Source organism: Sorex araneus, chromosome 3 (genome assembly GCF_027595985.1).
Source record: "Sorex araneus isolate mSorAra2 chromosome 3, mSorAra2.pri, whole genome shotgun sequence".
Classification (NCBI taxonomy): Eukaryota; Metazoa; Chordata; class Mammalia; order Eulipotyphla; family Soricidae; genus Sorex; species Sorex araneus.
Genome location: NC_073304.1, coordinates 213,199,318 through 213,215,839, shown reverse-complemented (window position 1 = coordinate 213,215,839; position 16,522 = coordinate 213,199,318). Strand labels below are relative to the sequence as shown.

General features: G+C 57.5%; 1 protein-coding gene across 1 annotated transcript in view; it reads left to right on the top strand.

Moving 5' to 3' along the window:
• Positions 1 to 14,815, top strand: part of ABCC3 (ATP binding cassette subfamily C member 3) — a 45,413-nt gene extending 30,598 nt beyond the window's left edge. The window contains exons 27-34 of the mRNA XM_055132232.1: positions 1,405 to 1,604; positions 1,713 to 1,839; positions 2,475 to 2,576; positions 7,862 to 8,008; positions 8,139 to 8,297; positions 8,759 to 8,925; positions 11,809 to 12,003; positions 14,273 to 14,815. Coding sequence (XP_054988207.1) covers positions 1,405 to 1,604; positions 1,713 to 1,839; positions 2,475 to 2,576; positions 7,862 to 8,008; positions 8,139 to 8,297; positions 8,759 to 8,925; positions 11,809 to 12,003; positions 14,273 to 14,381 — 1,206 coding nt within the window. The 3' untranslated portion in view covers positions 14,382 to 14,815. The remainder of the gene's footprint in view (positions 1 to 1,404; positions 1,605 to 1,712; positions 1,840 to 2,474; positions 2,577 to 7,861; positions 8,009 to 8,138; positions 8,298 to 8,758; positions 8,926 to 11,808; positions 12,004 to 14,272) is intronic.
• Positions 14,816 to 16,522: the final 1,707 nt, after the last annotated feature.

The following is a 16,522-nucleotide window of genomic DNA, read 5'->3' as shown; positions in this document are numbered from 1 at the left end:
AAGTTTGTTTATTTATTTTGGTTTTGGGGCCATACCTGATGTCTCTGTGCTTAGGGACCATTCCAGGAGGGCCATAGGGATCCATCCATGTGTGGTGCTGGGATGTAAGCTGGGGTTGGCTGTGTGCAGGGCAAGGGCTGTACTCCCCTGATTTGTAGCATGGTTTGACTTCAAGCTTGACCCCTGATGCTGCCCATTTTCTGAGTGTCCCACAGCATCTCTGCTGCTTGGGACCCTTGCCCCACAGCAAAGTGTGCCCACCCAAGCAGTAAGTCACACTAAGGTGTGCCAGTGGGGTCAAAGAAGCAGTTCAGGGGTTACGGTGCTGACCTTGTGTGCGGCTGATTCAGGTTTAACCCCTGACACACCGTTTGTGGTCCCTCGAGCAGCACTGGGAATGATCACTGAGCACGGAGACAGGAATAGCCCTTGAGTAGCACCAGGTGTGGCCCAAACTTCCAAAATGAGGTATGCACTTGCCCTTGTGCACAGCCAGCAAGAGTGCAACCCACAGGAAGCACATGCACAAGCACCACAACCAAAAATGTGATTGAGCTTGTGTGCAACCCCTGGGCATTGCTGCGGGAGCAATGAGAGCGGTGGGAACCAGCAAAGGATACAGAGCTATCTTGTTTTTGCAACTTTTTGAGGGGGTCACACTCGGTGATGCTCAAGGGTTACTCCTGGCTCTTCACCAGGAATTACTCCTGGCAGTGCTCGGGGGACCATATGGGATGCCAGGAATTGAACCCGGCCATCTGCAAGGCAAATGCTCTACTGGCTATACTATTACTCCAGCCCCTGTTTTTGCAAATTTTGTAAAAAAGAAAAAAAGTTAGGGTGAATATATTACTGGCACCCCTACATGGAGATAGGCATCTTCCTGACTTAGGAGGTCAGGCAAGGTGAGGGTTGGAAACCATCTCCCCCTATCTATCTCCTGAGGCTGAGAGGTCATGCATGAACTGAGCAGGAATCCAGGAGAGGCTTCCTGGAGGAGAGGGCCTGGGAAACTGAGCAGAACTGGCCGGAAGGAAAGTATGGATTGAATTCACGGAGCTCCATCAGCACCCTAAGTCTTGGATCTTACAAGAGGGGAAGGAGGGCTGGAGCGATAGCACAGCGGGTAGGGCGTTTGCCTTGCATGCAGCCGACCCGAGTTCGAATCCCAGCATCCCATACGGCCACCAGGAGTAATTCCTGAGTGCAGAGCCAGGAGTAGCCCCTATGCATCGCTGGGTGTGACCCCCCCCCCAAAAAAAAAAGAAGGGGAAGGGAGCAAGTTCTCGTGGGGACATGGGGCTGGCTGGGAGGGTGACAGAGCGGGGATGCGGAAGGGTTCAGAGGATAAGCGAGTTAGGGTTTCCCAGGTCCTGCCCCCAAGCTTTCCCCACCCTCCACCAGCGCTTCTATATGGCCACATCCCGGCAGCTGAAGCGGCTGGAGTCCGTCAGCCGCTCGCCCATCTTCTCCCACTTCTCGGAGACACTGACAGGCACCAGCGTCATCCGGGCCTTTGGCCGCAGCCAGGACTTTGTGGCCATGAATGACTTGAAGGTGGACACCAACCAGAGGAGCTGTTACCCCAACTTTGTCTCCAACCGGTCCGGAGCTCCCCCTTCCCCACCAGGGCGGGCTCCGTGGGGGTCCCCTGGTGTCCTGGGTTCCGGCCCCTTTCCCTCCACCCCCCACCTTCTTGTCGGGGCCCACAGGTGGCTGTCGGCCCGGCTGGAGTTCGTGGGAACCTGCGTCGTGTTCTTTACCGCTCTCTTCGCTGTGATTGGGAAAAGCACCCTGAGTCCGGGGGTGGTGGGCCTCTCTGTGGCCTACGCCCTGCAGGTGAGCAGGTCTTGGCGGGGCCACCACAGAGACAGAAACCTGGGACACCGGGCCACTGCCAGGACTCTGAGCTCACAGCCAGCGTGGAGGCCCCCTCCCTCCTCTAGTGATTGTAATGCAAGGGGAATATGTCTTTGGGGAGGAAAGGGGTATCATAAGAATCATCTTGTTGGAAATGTGAGATCGGTCCCAAGGCCAGACGGAGCCGCCCTGCCCACGACAGCCTATAGATGCAGCAAGTCACTGCTATGGGAGTGTCCTGAAGTCGATCAGAATTTCTTTTTGTTGTCATTGTTTTGGTTTGGGTTATGCTCAGGGGTTACGCCTGGCTCTGCACTTAGGGATCTCTTCTGGCAGTACTCAGGGGACCATGGATGGCCAGACCTGGGTTGTCCATCTGGGTTGTCTACATGCAAGGCAAACACTTCACTACCTCTCCAACCCTGTTATGATTGTTTTTTTTTTTAATTTGTTTTGTTTGCTGGCCACACCCAGTGATGCTCAGGAGTTACTCCTGGCTCTGCACTCAGGGATTACTCCTGGAAGTGCTTGGGGGACCATATGGGATGCCAGGGCTCAAACCCAGGTTGGCTGTGAGCAAGGCAAATGTCCTACCCACTGTACTGTCACTCCAGGTGACATTTTATCTGAACATGATGCTCCGAATGGTGTCCGACCTGGACTCTAACATCGTGTCTGTGGAGAGAGTGAAGGAGTACTCTAAGACCGAGCAGGAGGTGGGTACTGGGAAGCGCCTGGGGGAAGGAGAGTCTGGCATAGCTGGAGAAGGGTGCTGGGGTGCCTGTTTCTGTCCCCCAAGGCAAAAGCTCTGGTGACCCCATCATTCCTTCCTTCATTTCTCTTCATCCAGAGGTAGAAGCTAGGAGGCATAGAGGCTTTGAATGAGTGAGATGGACTGAGTGAGAGTCGGCCAGAGGGCAGGGCTGTGCTGTGGACGGCGGGATCTCTAGGGCGGTGGGGGGGGGCACACACATCAAGGGCAGAGAAGGGGGAACCGTTCTGGGGTGAAGAGGGTAGTGAGGACTTCAACCCCGCAGGCCCACTTAGAGGAGCAGAGAGGGGGCAGACTGCCATGGTGTGGGGGGAGACTTCCCCTCTCCTTGGGGGCTTGACTTTCTCCTCCCCTCTCCCTCCTGTGGCCACACCTCAGATAGCTGCGTGCCTGGAGGCCTCACCGTCTCTGAGACATCCAGGGCAAGGAGCCACTTTCACTGGATTTGATTTTGTTTCAGTTTGGGTTGTTGATTTATTTATTCTTTAACCTGGGGGTCACGCCTCACAGTGCTCAGGGGCTCCTCCAGGCTCAGTGCTGGGAGGGGAGTTCTCTCCCAGCAGTGCTCAGGGGACAATGCAGTGCCAGGGATCCTTCCCAGGGCCCCTGAGTGCAAAGGCTGCTCAACCAGTTGCACCATCGCTCTGGAACATTCAGCCACTTTCTTTCTTTGGGGTGGGGGGGCACTTAGCGGTACTCAGGGGTTATTCTTGGCTCTGTGGTCAGGAAAGACCCCGAGTAGCGCCCAGTGGACTACATACGGTGCCAGAGATAAAGTTGGGTCAGTCCCACGTAAAGTAAGCACATCAACCCCGTGCTATCTCTCTGGCCCCCACATCCAACCACCCAACCACTTTATTCATTTTTTGTTTGGGGCCACACGTGGCGGTATTCAGGGTTTACTCCTGGCTCAGTACTGAGGGATCAGTCCTGGGGACTTTGGGGAACTACATGGGATTCCGGGGCTCAAACCCGGGTCGGCTGCATTCAAGGAAAGCGTCCTACCTGCTGTGCTGTCTCTCCAGCACCCCCTGCAACCACATGAGATCTCCATTCCCAACATGTGTGTTTCAAGCCCTCCGCTGTCGCATGCTTTGTTCCCACCTGAGACCCCCACTCTCATGACCTGCCTTTGTCCCTTTTCCGTCGGCTCGTGTGGCCTGAACTCCTCTGTGCTCCCCCTCCTCCCCCATCACGCACACCTCAACCACGAGACCGCACCACGGAATCCCATCTTACTGCCTTCCACCCAGGGTGCTGGAAAAGATCGGAGTCTACCCCGCTGGGTGAGCGCGTGCCACAGAGGGTGTTCTGCCTCTGCCTCCTGAACCCGTGTTCCCTGCTCCAAAGCATCTTTCTCCTCAGACCCTTGCCTTTTCTCTCTTGCGTTCAGTCTATGACGTCACCCAACACTTCAGTGAGGACAAGAAAAGCCCATTGACCTCCCCTACATCCAGATTTTCTGTTTTTTTTTTTTCTTTCTTTTTTGGTCTCACCTGGCGATGCACAGGGGTTACTCCTGGATCTGCACTCAGAAATTACTCCTGGCGGTGCTCAGGGGACCATATGGGATGCTGGGTTGGTCGTGTGCAAGGCACGACCTACCCGCTGTGCTATCACTCTATCCACCTCTATTTTTTTTTCATTTTTTGTTTTTGTTTCATTTGACAGTGTTCAGTGGTTCATCCTAGCTCCGTGCTCAGAGGTGATCCTGACTGTGCTCAGGGGACAGTCTGGGGTGACAGGGATTCAAATTAGGGTCTGCCACAGGCAAGGCCAGTTTCTTACCTCTGGTATCATCTCTCCCAGCCTAGACTCTCAGTTCTGTTAGGACTTGAGAGACGATTCAAAGGACTAAAGTGCATACTTTCCAGCATGCTCCAGATTGGATTCCTGGCATCACACGGTCCCACAAGCAACCCCCTCACACACCTGCCCCCCCCATGATTTTTTTTTAATTCTCCCTGTGTACCTTTCACCTTCTTTCTTTCTCTTTTATTTAACTTTATTGTTAATTCCTGGAGTTAGTGGGGGGAAGGAGGGCACTTGGAACATTATTTGTCCAACCAGATCCAGTGGGCCAATGCTTGGTCCCAGCACTGGGGGCCCCTGAGGCACGCTCTGCAGTGCTGGGGTGGCGGGGGGAAAGGATGACCCCAGAGCCACATCCTGAGCCCCTTTCCTTTACCTGGAAATGACAGGAAATGTCCCTCCTGGCTTCAGAGTCCAGTGCTCCTATTTGTTCTTTGCTGGACTTTCATTCACACCCCCTTCCTCCCTGATGGGTCTTGCTCCCTCTGTCGATTCCCATCTTCAAGCCAGAGTGGTCGGACTCCTCCTTCCATCCCAGACATGCCAGACCCCTTGCGCCGCTGTCCCGTTCCTCCGCTGTCCCGTTCCTCTGATCCCTAGTAATCTTGCTTTAAAATACGGATGGTGGGGGGCTGGAGCAATAGCACAGCGGGTAGGGCGTTTGCCTTGCACGCGGTCGAGCCGGGTTCAGATTCCCAGCATCCCTCCCATATGGTTCCCAAGCACTGTCAGGAGTAATCCCTAAGCACAGAGCCAGGAGTAACCCTTGTGCACCGCCGGGGGCTGGAGCGATAGCACAAGGGCGTTTGCCTTGCACGCGGCCGACTTGGGTTCGATTCCCAACATCTCATATGGTCCCCTGAGCACCGCCAGGAGTAATTCCTGAGTGCAAAGTTAGGAGTAACCCCTGTGCATTGCCAGGTGTGACTCAAAAAGCAAAAAGTTAATTAATTAACTAAATAAAATAAAATACGGTCAGTGGGGCTAGAAAGATAGTACAGCGAGTAAGGCACTTGCTTAGCAGCCTGCGGCTGGGTTTGATCCCCAGTACCCCAGATGGCCCCCAGAGCCTACCAGGACTGATCCCAGAGTTCAGGGCCAGGAGTGGTTCCTGAGCACCACTGGGAGTGGACCCCTCCCTGCCCCCAGTCACCAAAGTTAATATACATGGTCGGCCCTTCTTCCTTACCTTGCCCGCCTCTGGCTTCCTGGCCCTCTCAGTGCCCTGCCCTGGCCCACCAGTGCCCTCTGGTCCCAGCCCAGGGGACACGGTTCTCTCCTCCTGTAATTCAGACAGAACAAAGAGCACCTCGGCCCTGAGGCCCCTCCCTTCCGCCCCCCTTCCCCCCCATCACTGCCATACCCCCCACCAGCTTCCTCAGACCCCCCCTCTTCCTGTCCAGCACCTGCTCCTCCAGCACCTCCCCATTTGTGTATGCGGTCCTGCCCCACCGGTCTGTCCTGCCTGGAAGCAGAGCTGCCTTCCTGGGCAGGGACACACGCCCCCCTCCCCCCTTCTTGAAGGGACGGCAGTTCCAAGGACACCCCCAAGCTCCCAGCCTAACGCTCTAATGCGGTCCCTAGACATTCATAATCGCTTTAATTTCACTTTGTCTTGGGACCACACCCAGCAGGGCTTACTCCTGGCTCTGTGCTCAGGGATCGCTCCTGGTGGGGGAATCAGAGGAGCATAGAGGTACCCGGGATTGAACCCGGGTCGCTGCATGCAATACAGGTGCTCTGACCTGCTAGGTTACTGCCCCGGCCCCATTTATAATTGCCTTGAACCTGGGTTTCCCCACGGGTTTTCATTTTGAACAGAGCATCCCAAGGCGTGTAATCCAGCCTGTCACGAAGCCGGCAGCGCCGCCGCCGCCGCCGCCATCATCTTATGCCCAATTAATTTTAACAGCCTTCCAACTTCTTCCTGTCTCCACCTTCCCTTCCCCTCTTAGCAGCCAGAGGGATCCTTTAAAAAGACATCAAATCACAAAATTGTTCTCTGTGGACGGCCCTGCTGTGGTTCTTTCTTTCTCAGGCTGGAAAACTCTCATCCTGAAAATGGCCTTGCGTGGCCCTGGATCCTGGTCCCACTCCCTGTGTCCTCTGCACGGCAGGTCCCTGCTCTGCTCCGCCCTACAACAGAGACCTATTAACACATTCGGTTGATGTGTTATCGAGAGAGCGCTAGGACCTCGGGGAGGGCACTGACCTGGGCTTGATCCTTGGCACCAAATATTGATCCCTGAGCACATAGCCAGGACTAAGCCCTGAGCACAGCCGGGTACAGGCCCCGCAAATTTTAATTTATTATAGTTAAGGTAATGTGTTTGGACTGGAACGATAAAGCACAGTGGGTAGGGCGTTTGCCTTGCACATGGCTGACGTGGGTTCGATTCCTCCGTCCCTCTCGGAGAGCCCGGCAAGCTACCGAGAGTATCCCGCCCGCACGGCAGAGCCTGGCAAGCTCCCCGTGGCGTATTCGATATGCCAAAAACAGTAACAACAAGTCTCACAATGGAGATGTTACTGGTGCCCGCTTGAGCAAATTGATGAGCAACAGGATAACAGTGCTACAGTGCTAAGGTAATGTGTTTATGATGGTGTGGCATATGTGACCTTGTTATATACACAGTGACCTCAACCTCATCGCCACCAAAATGCTCAAGAACTCCCATTCATCCCCCCGTGCACATTTTTTGGGGGGAGGGGAAGGAGACCCACCTGGCAATGCTCAGGTGTTACTCCTGGCTCTGGGCACAGGCATCACTCCTGGCATCCCATTGGGGACCGTATGGGAAGCCGGGGACTGAACCCAGATCAACCATGTGCAAGGCAAGCACCCGACCCACTGTACTATCACTCCAGCTCACCCCTGTGTATATTTTTTAAATTTTATATCAGGTTTGGGGGCCTCACCTGCTGTACTATCTCTGCAGGCGAACACATTTTTATTTTTATGGTAGCTGAGGAAACGTGGTTTTAGGAGTGTCAACATTTATGGTTCTGGTTAAGTCTTTAAGCCCTCCGTCCCTTCCTTAGGAAGTCTTCCCTGATTGCCCTGTGCCAAACAACACCTGGCATTTCTCAGCACTCAGGGCTTTGCGTGTGTGCTGTCTGCCTGACCCCTGGGCTAGAATGCCCGCCTCAAGGGTCCAGGGACCCCGTGAGCTGGCGCTGGAACCCTCGCACTGTCTTGGGGTAGCAGACACGGGATAGATGACGAGAGGGACAGTCGAGGCAGGCCGTGAGGGGTGGCTCAGAAGTGGGTCAGCAGGAGAGGGCAGGACGGGGACACGTGGGGACGGCTCCCCAAACCCACGCGGGGCCGTGTGCAGCGGGGAGCGGAGAGGGAGGCTGAGAAGGGAGGTGGGGGAGAGGCTCATCCCAGTGAGGACCCTCCTTCCTCTGGGCCAGGCCCCCTGGGTGGTGGAGGGCAGCCGGCCCCCCTCGGGCTGGCCCCCGAGTGGCGAGGTGGAGTTCCGGAATTACTCGGTGCGCTACCGGCCCGGCCTGGACTTGGTGCTGAAGGACTTGAGCCTGCGCGTGGGCGGCGGCGAGAAGGTGCCGCGGGGCTGGACGCTGCCCGGGCGGGGGGCTGCTGGGGGTCGGGGCCTGTGGGGGTGGGGACGGCGGGTCACGCCCACTCGCCGCAGCCTCCAGCTGACCGCCCGCTGCCCGCCCGCTGGCCCAGGTGGGGATCGTGGGCCGCACGGGGGCCGGCAAGTCGTCCATGACCCTGTGCCTGTTCCGCATCCTGGAGGCCACCCAGGGCGAGATCCGCATCGACGGCCTCAACGTGGCCGACCTGGGGCTCCACGACCTGCGGTCCCGGCTGACCGTCATCCCCCAGGTGGGCGGCCGGCTCTGCACCGGCCCTGGGGGGCTGGGGGGTCGGGGACGCCCAGCCCGGCCTTGGAGCCTTGAAAGGGCCAGAGGTTACCCTGGCTGGAGGGGATCTGGCCCTCCAGCCGCCCGGGCCAGCAGATGGGGACCAGGAGGACAGGCCCGTGCGCGCTGGACGCCCGCTCTGGGCCCTGGGCCCTGGTCTCCCGTTTCCTGCTCCCCTGGAGGCTTCCCTTCGTTCCTGCTGGCTCAGCACCAGATTAGCGGCTGGGTTTCATGTCGCCCGGGGCCCTGATTGGCAGCACCCGGCTTATCACTTCTCCGCAGATGCCGCTTATGTGCGGGGGCGGCTGCCTGCCTGGGGGGCGGGGGGTGCCGGAGAGCTCCGCTTCCCCCCCTCACTCTGGGGCCCGCACTCCCCCCTGGGAGCTGCAGCTGACACCCTCTGAGTCCTTGTTGGGGTCCCAGGAGCCCTTCCTGTTCTCGGGGACCTTGCGGATGAACTTGGACCCCTTCAGCGCCTACTCCGAAGAGACCCTCTGGCGTGTCCTGGAGCTGTGCCACCTGCGCGACTTCGTGGCTTCCCAGCCGGCCGGCCTGGAATTCCAGTGCCAGGAGGGTGGGGAGAACCTCAGGTAATTCGGGGCCAGGGGGGCGGGGAGGGGCGTGCCATGGGAGCAGAGGACCTGGCACCCCATGAGAAGAACGCAGGCAGCCTTTCAGCCCTCTGCACCCCCAGGGGCAGCCGGGGACCCCTGTGTGCACTGTCCCATGGCCCCCTCCCCTAGGTCCCAATGGTGGCCCCACTTTGCAGATGAGTAAGTGGAGGCCCGAGTCGCCGCCAGCAGAGGTGTGCGGGTCTGGGAGGAGAGCCAGGAGCCGGAGGGGCCAAGGCTAACCTCAGTGCGTGCTGGGTCCCCTGAGGTGGTCCGGCACCCGGGTTGCGGTTGCCTGTGGGTGGGGAAGGGACAGAGATGCAGTGCCTTGGGGGAGCATCCTCCATGCACCTGGCACACGGAGTTTCCTCCGCAGCTCAGGAGCGAGCAAAGCAAGCCCCACAGTTCCCCTTTGCCTTCTGAGAGACGGGGGCTTTCTGGGCGGGGTGCGAGGGAGGGCTGGTGGGCGCTTCCTCCTGCGCCCCCTAAGCTCCCTCTTCTCTTCCCTCATTTGCCCCCAGCCTCCCTCCCACACCCATGAAAAGAAAGGAAGGACACGAGGACGGATCTTCTGCTCCTCCTGGAAGCCTGCCGCTGGCAGGGGCGGGAGTTTGGGACAGGGACAGGAACCCTGGGACCAGGTCGGAGGGAAGTGACCCCTCCGAGGGAGGGCAGAGGGTCCTGCGCGCTGCGGGGTCAGGCGTGAAACCCCATCAGGAGCAGTGCTATAAGCCGCGATGCCGAAACTTGGCTTACACACCCTGCAGTGCTCAGGGGTTGCTTGCTCCTGGCTCTGCACTCAAGACTCCGTCCCAGCAGCACTTGGGGGACTGTACAGGGTGCAAGGGTCAAGGCCAAGCCAGCTGTGTGCGAGGCAAGCGCCCTGCCCTCAGTGCTCTCTCTCTATCTCTCTCTCCTGCTCCTCATGTTTGTCCTTTCTGTTGCCTTTCTACTACGTCTGTTTCTCTTGGGGGGTAGGGGGGCGGCTTCCTGCTGGAGAGGGAGCCCAGCCCCCCATGAGAAGCCACCCCCCCTTGGAGTCCTTGGAGGCATCCCCCGCCTGCTCCCCTCCTGCTCCTCTGTTCCAGTGTTCCAACCACTCTCTGAGTCCTTATCCAGGGACTCTGCAGGCCTCAAAAACAAAAAAACCTACATTTGCACATCATTTAATATGTTAAAAGCCCTTTGGCTCCCAGTATCTTTTAAAAAAAATCTTTACTGCAGTCCCGTGGCCCAGAAATAAGCTTCCAGAGGAGGAAATGATTTGCCTCAAGCTGCTCAATGAGCAAAGGGGGCAGGAGAGGCGCTGAAGAAAGTTGTGTTTTTGTTTTGTTTTACTAGAGGGGGAAGGGTTGGGCCCCACTGGTGGTGCTCAGGGTTTATTCCCGTCTCTGTGCTCCGGGATCACACTTGGTACGGTTCTCGGGAGACCATATACCACGCCAGGGATCAGCTTATGCAATGTGCCGTAACTCCTGTACTATCTCCCTGGCCCAGAAAGTGGGGAGTTGGTTTTTTTTTTTTTTTTTTTGCTTTTTGGGTCACACCCGCGATGCACAGGGGTTACTCCTGGCTCTGCACTCAGGAATTACCTCTGGCAGTGCTTGGGGGACCGTATGGGATGCTGGGAATCGAACCCGGGTCGGCCGCGCGCAAGGCCAATGCTCTAGCCCCGAAAGTGGGGAGTCTCGCCCCCAACTTTTCCTAGGTGCCTCGCTGCCATCGCTCCCAGCCTCCCCCACAGCCTGGATGTTTGAACGTGCATTCTCTGGGTCCACTGATAGCGTTGTGTTGGGGTCACTGGTGGGCAGGCATGGTTCACCAGACCTGGCCCCCTCTTCATTCCCACGTGCCGTCACACCTCCCCCGGCGGGAGCCCTTGGTTCCCTGGCTCCCCTCCTCCCCCACGGAGCTGGTCGCCACGTGGAGCAGAGGCTGTGTCTCGTCCGGGCCGGTCCCCCCATAAATCAGCCCGGAGGCTGAGGTGGTGGTGCATTCTGCTGCCAGCGCCTTCATTAGCCGTGGGACCGGGCCAAGGAGAGCGGCTGGCTTTTGCGTGAGGGCAGGCATGCGCTTGCGGTGACTCACCCCTTTGGGAAAGGACGGAGGTATTTGTCCTTGGGGAGGGGGTGCTGCATCCTCCCGGCCCGCCCCGCCCCGGGGAACACAGCCTGCTTTGTTCCCTGCCTCTGGCTTACAGGAGAGCGTTTGCATTCCAGGGCTCACACCTGGGGGGCTACTGAGGTCCTCCCTGTTAGGGCCCTTCTCTGCACCCACCACAGAGCCCTGGCCCCACCCTCCAGAACTACAAGCCCATCTTAATTCTGAGACCATACACAGAGGAATGGCCAGGAGAGGCATTGACGTGCTTTCTCTTTCTCTCTTGTTTCGGCGAGGTGGGGGATACACCCAGTGGTGCTCAGGGCTTACACCTGGCTCTGCACTCAGGGGCCCTTTCAGGGGACCATATGGGATGCTCAGGATCAAACCTGTATCAGCCTCATGTAGCGCAAGCACCCCAGCTGCTATACTGTGGCTCCGGCCCCTGGGTGCTTTTTGACTAAGGTGTGACGAATGCAGTGAAGCCAAGGGCCATCGTAGTACCAGGTGTCACTGCAAGAGGAGGCCAAGGGCTCGCAGAAACGGGCTGGGGCTGTCCCCGTGTAAGACACTGGCTCTGTCCCCAAGGCCCCTCAGGGTCCCCGTCTGCACGCCGGGAGCAGGAGGACCGGGCTCAGGCTGCAGAGCTGGACGGCTGTCCTGCATCACGGGAAGGATGTGGCCGGAAGGCGGGGGGGGGGGGGGGAGAGCAGGGCAGAGCGGCAGGCGCCCCGCTGAGACGATGGCCTGCCTCCCTTGCAGCGTGGGTCAGCAGCAGCTGGTGTGCCTGGCCCGGGCCCTGCTCCGTAAGAGCTGCATCCTGGTCTTAGACGAGGCCACGGCTGCCGTGGACCTGGAGACGGACAAGCTCATCCAGGCTGTCATCCGCAGCCAGTTTGAGCACTGCACGGTGCTGACCATCGCCCACCGCCTCCACACCATCATGGACTATGACAGGTGGGCTCTGCGGGCGGGCGGGGCGGGGTCCCTGGCCCACGGGAAGTGAGTGCGGGGCAGAGGCCCGGCCGAGGAGAGGTTGCCTGAGTCCTGGACCAGGGGCAGGCAGGGCTGTTTTCTGAGACACACCAGAGGCTTTGGGAGCCCCTAGAATACTGCGAGGGGAGGGGGCTGCATGCTGCCCTCCCTCGGGGCCCTCTGCTGCCTGGTTCCGGTGATGCTGAGGTGCCTGCCCTGGTGGGGCCCCGCTCTGCTGAGGAGGTCAGGTGTCAGAGGGAGGCCCGAGGGCCGCCCGTGTGCCTGGCGGTTGCTCAGGCTTCTGGGGTCCTGTTTCAGCAGACCCGGAAATGTGTCTCGGCTGCTGTGGAGTGGTGGAGAGCCAGTGCATGGTGCCCTGGGAGATGCTCGCTTCGTCCCTGGGTCCCCCTTCAAGGACCCTGGGGGACCTCATCCTCAGAAGCTTGCCTGGGGAGGTGTGAGTGGGCCCTTGCAGACAGGGGAGACCAGAGGGGCCAGAAGAGGCAGCATGGCAGCAAGCCCCTGCTGAAGGAGTGTGCAGGAGGAACAACAGAGCCATAGTGCAGTGGGGAGGAGCACGCCATGCACAAGACTTACCCGGGTTCGAGCCTCAGTATACCCTGCACTCTCCCCAAGCACTGCCAGGAATAAACCCTGAGCACCACCTGGTGTGGCTGCTGCCCCCAATTTGGCGGTGGCGTCCATAAACCTGTTCCCCTGACCCCACCTGCAAGCCCCTGATACGGTCCACACCCAGTGAGGAGCAGCTCCCCAGGTGGGGGGAGCCCCCCGGACCTGCCGGGCTGAGGCCCAGCTCACTGTTGGTCCTGCCTTGGCTGAGCATTTCAGGCAACGGATGCACATGCACAGACACACACCCCTACACATAACAGACACAGACACATATATACATACAGACACACACCCATACATAGACATACAAACACATAGACACATACCCATACACACAGACACACATACACTCATATACACATAGACACACACCCTTCCACACAGACAGACACAGACACACATAGACACACACCCATGCACACAGACATAGACACCCATACACACACCCATACACACACCCTTACACATAGACATATACCCTTACACACATAGACATATACCCATGCACACAGACAGACAATCATACACACACACCGACAGACACACAAACAGATATACACCCATAAACACAGATACACATACAGATACACAGACATACATACACACAGACAAACATAGACACACACATACAGACACACAGACACCCATACATACATACATACATATCCTCACACAGGCACACTGATATACATACAGACACACATACAGACACACACAGACACAAATACACATAGACATACATACAGACACATACACATACACAAATATAGACACACATACACACAGAGATACACATTGCACTGTAGCACTATCGTCCCACTGTTCATCGATTTGCTTGAGCAGACACCAGTAACGTCTCCATTGTGAGACTTGTTGTTACTGTTTTTGGCATATCAAATACGCCACGGGTAGCTTGCCAGGCTCTGCCTTGCAGGTGGGACATTCTCAGTAGCTTGCCAGGCTCTCCGAGAGTGATGGAAGAATCGAACCCGGGTTGGCCGTGTGCAAGGCAAACGCCGTACCCGCTGTGCTATCGCTCCAGTCCACAGATACACATACCGAGAGGACATTTCAATCCTCAGCCCACGAGTGTGTGTATGTGTGTAAGCATGCACACACACATTTGTATGCACACTTGTATACTATGTGTGCATTTGTGTATCTGTGTGTGTGCATGGGAGCGGAGAGGGGGGCCCACGTGGTGGCAACAGCCAGTCTTGCAGAGTCCCAGATTTCTGGGGTCAGCCCTGGCTGAGGCCGGGGCTCCCGCTGTGCCTTTGTGAGCCGGCATAAAGCAGCCGGGAGCTCCCGGGGCCCAGCACACGGTCCTCTGACCCCGGCCAGGGGAAGGGCTCATTAGGGAAGGCTTTCGGAGCCCCGACCAGGAGAGATGAATAGGACCTCGTATTTGATCCCAGAAACCGCCTCAAATTTGCCAGGAGAGCAACCAGAGCAGCTAAAATAACCCGGCTGGTGAGCACGCGCCTTGCCAATGGGCTGCGTGACGCAGAGGGCTGGCGTCACCGCGGGGTCTCACGGTCCCCAGAAAGGCGAGGTGGGGCTCAGAGGCGGAGTCTGGGCTGATGGGCCTGCCTGATCCTTCCTTTGCTTCGGCCAGGGTCCTGGTTCTGGACAAAGGGACGGTAGCGGAGTTTGATTCTCCATGCCACCTGATCGCTGCCAGAGGCATCTTCTACAGCATGGCCCGGGATGCTGGTCTGGCCTGATCCACCGTCTTGGGACTTCCCCCTGACCCTCCTCAGTTTCCCTCCGAAAGGGAATAGATGCCATCGGTGACCTGTCCCAGACCCGAGGTGCAGGTGTCTTGTTCGGATCCGCCTGTGGACAGCGCCTCACTGGTGAAGGGTGCTCCGTGCTTCGATTGGGGAAGTGACGTCCAGCGCTGACCGTTGTGCCCAAGGTTAAAGCTAGTTCGAGGCGGAGCCAGACTCGCCCTCAGGCTCCAGGTTCCCGACCTGTGATCCTTCCTACACAGTCCCATTTCAGTTGTTGCATAGAATGACACCCTGCCCCTGTGATTGTTCATATTTTCTACTCCGAAGGCTTTTTTTTTTTTCAGTAACACATTTTCCTTTCGGAACATAGGACTAAGAGCCATTCCTGGGAACTGAGTCCTGGACTCTGGGGTGCTGGCCTGAATCCATTAAAAATGGGGCACTGATGAAATAAAGCAACGTGGTGAATGCTGTCTACACCGGTGTTACCCGTCTCTGCCTTTCCACGGGATGTGGGAACCGGGACCTTGTGGGCGACCCAGAGTGGGGAGGGGGAGAGGCAGAGGCAGGAATGTCTCTCCCTATATGGCTGGGTTCTCTGAAAACTTCAAACCCCGAGAGAGTTAGGATACAGATATTGTCTTCACGGCCAGAACTCACAGGGTCCCGGCAGCAGCCCACGTGCTGCGGGGCAAGTACCATAAAAGTGGGGAGAAAAAGACCCAGGCCCCGGGCAAAGTAGCTGTGCTCCCCGGGACCCCTCAGCCTTCTCCAGGGGGGCCGACAGATGTCTGGTGCTTCACCTGGTGCTTCATTTAAGCAATTCTGTTCCAGACAGTCCCCCCAGAGCCAAAGAGGTCTTGAACCACTCCTCTTGACTCAGTCCCGCTGGAGCTGAACACGAAGGGCACAGGGGCCCCCCAGAGGCTGGGCTGGCCCGCAGGATGAGTAGGGGAATGAAATTTTCTTTTTCTTTCTTTCTTTCTTTTTCTTTCTTTCTTTCTTTCTTTCTTTCTTTCTTTCTTTCTTTCTTTCTTTCTTTCTTTCTTTCTTTCTTTCTTTCTTTCTTTCTTTCTTTCTTTTGCTTTTTGGGTCACACCCGGTGATGCACAGGTGTTATTCCTGGTTCTACACTCAGGAATTTCCCCTGGTGGTGCTCAGGGGACCATATGGGATGCTGGGATTCAAACCCGGGTCGGCCGTATGCAAGGCAAACGCCCTACCTGCTGTGCTATCACTCCAGCCCCAAAATTTGCTTTCTTGAGCAAGGCAGAGAGTTCTTCCGGTGGGGTCAGTGCTCTCCCCCGGCCCAGGCTCAGGGCTGGATTTTCTCACTGGGAGGTGGCCCGGCTCACTTGTATTCTTCGAGCCTGAGGGATGGCTTGTTTGCTCCCCCTCCCTAAAATGTTTGCACCCTCCATGACTACTTTGATCTGGTTTTTTTTTTCCTATATGCATCGGGGCAGCCTGTGCTGCAGGACCATTTGTAAAAGGTTAATCACATTTTTTTGGCAGGCGGTTTCTGCCTGGGCTGTTTATGAGCAGGTGGAAGCAGTCTTCCGTCCCGGTGATAGAGCAAGTCTGAAAGCACAAATGCCCAAATTATTCTGCCTCTCCTGATGCTGAGAAAAGGTCTCCGCGCCGGCCCTGATTGATTAGGCCAATTTGGCAGGACGTCTGCTCCGCAAGGCGCTCGCTCCCTCACCCGGCAGGAACGCAGACTCCTGGGCACGGTGCTCGGCTCAAGAGCGGAGGGCGGAAGCCTGTGTTTCCTCCCGCCTCGGGAGTCGGCTTCTCCGCTTATTGAGGCCCTGACAGGGGCTGACAGCCCGAAGGAGAGGCGCAGTTGTGTCAAGTTAATAGGATAATCAGAAACTGGTTGGGAGAGGGTGACCTCCATCTCGCAGGCTCAGCTTCTCCCGGGAAACGAGGCCGACCGCAGGGAAGCAGGAGCGTGTCTCCGGGGCCACCTGACAGGCCTGAGGAGGCGCAGGTGGGCTGAGGGCCGTTCTATTCTCCTTCCGAGCAGCTCGCTCCTGCAAGGTCCCGCAATTGAAACACCCCTCCCACCCCCCACCCCCCGCCATGGGAAGGACGGTGACATTCGGGGTCCAAAATGAAAGAATCTGGGC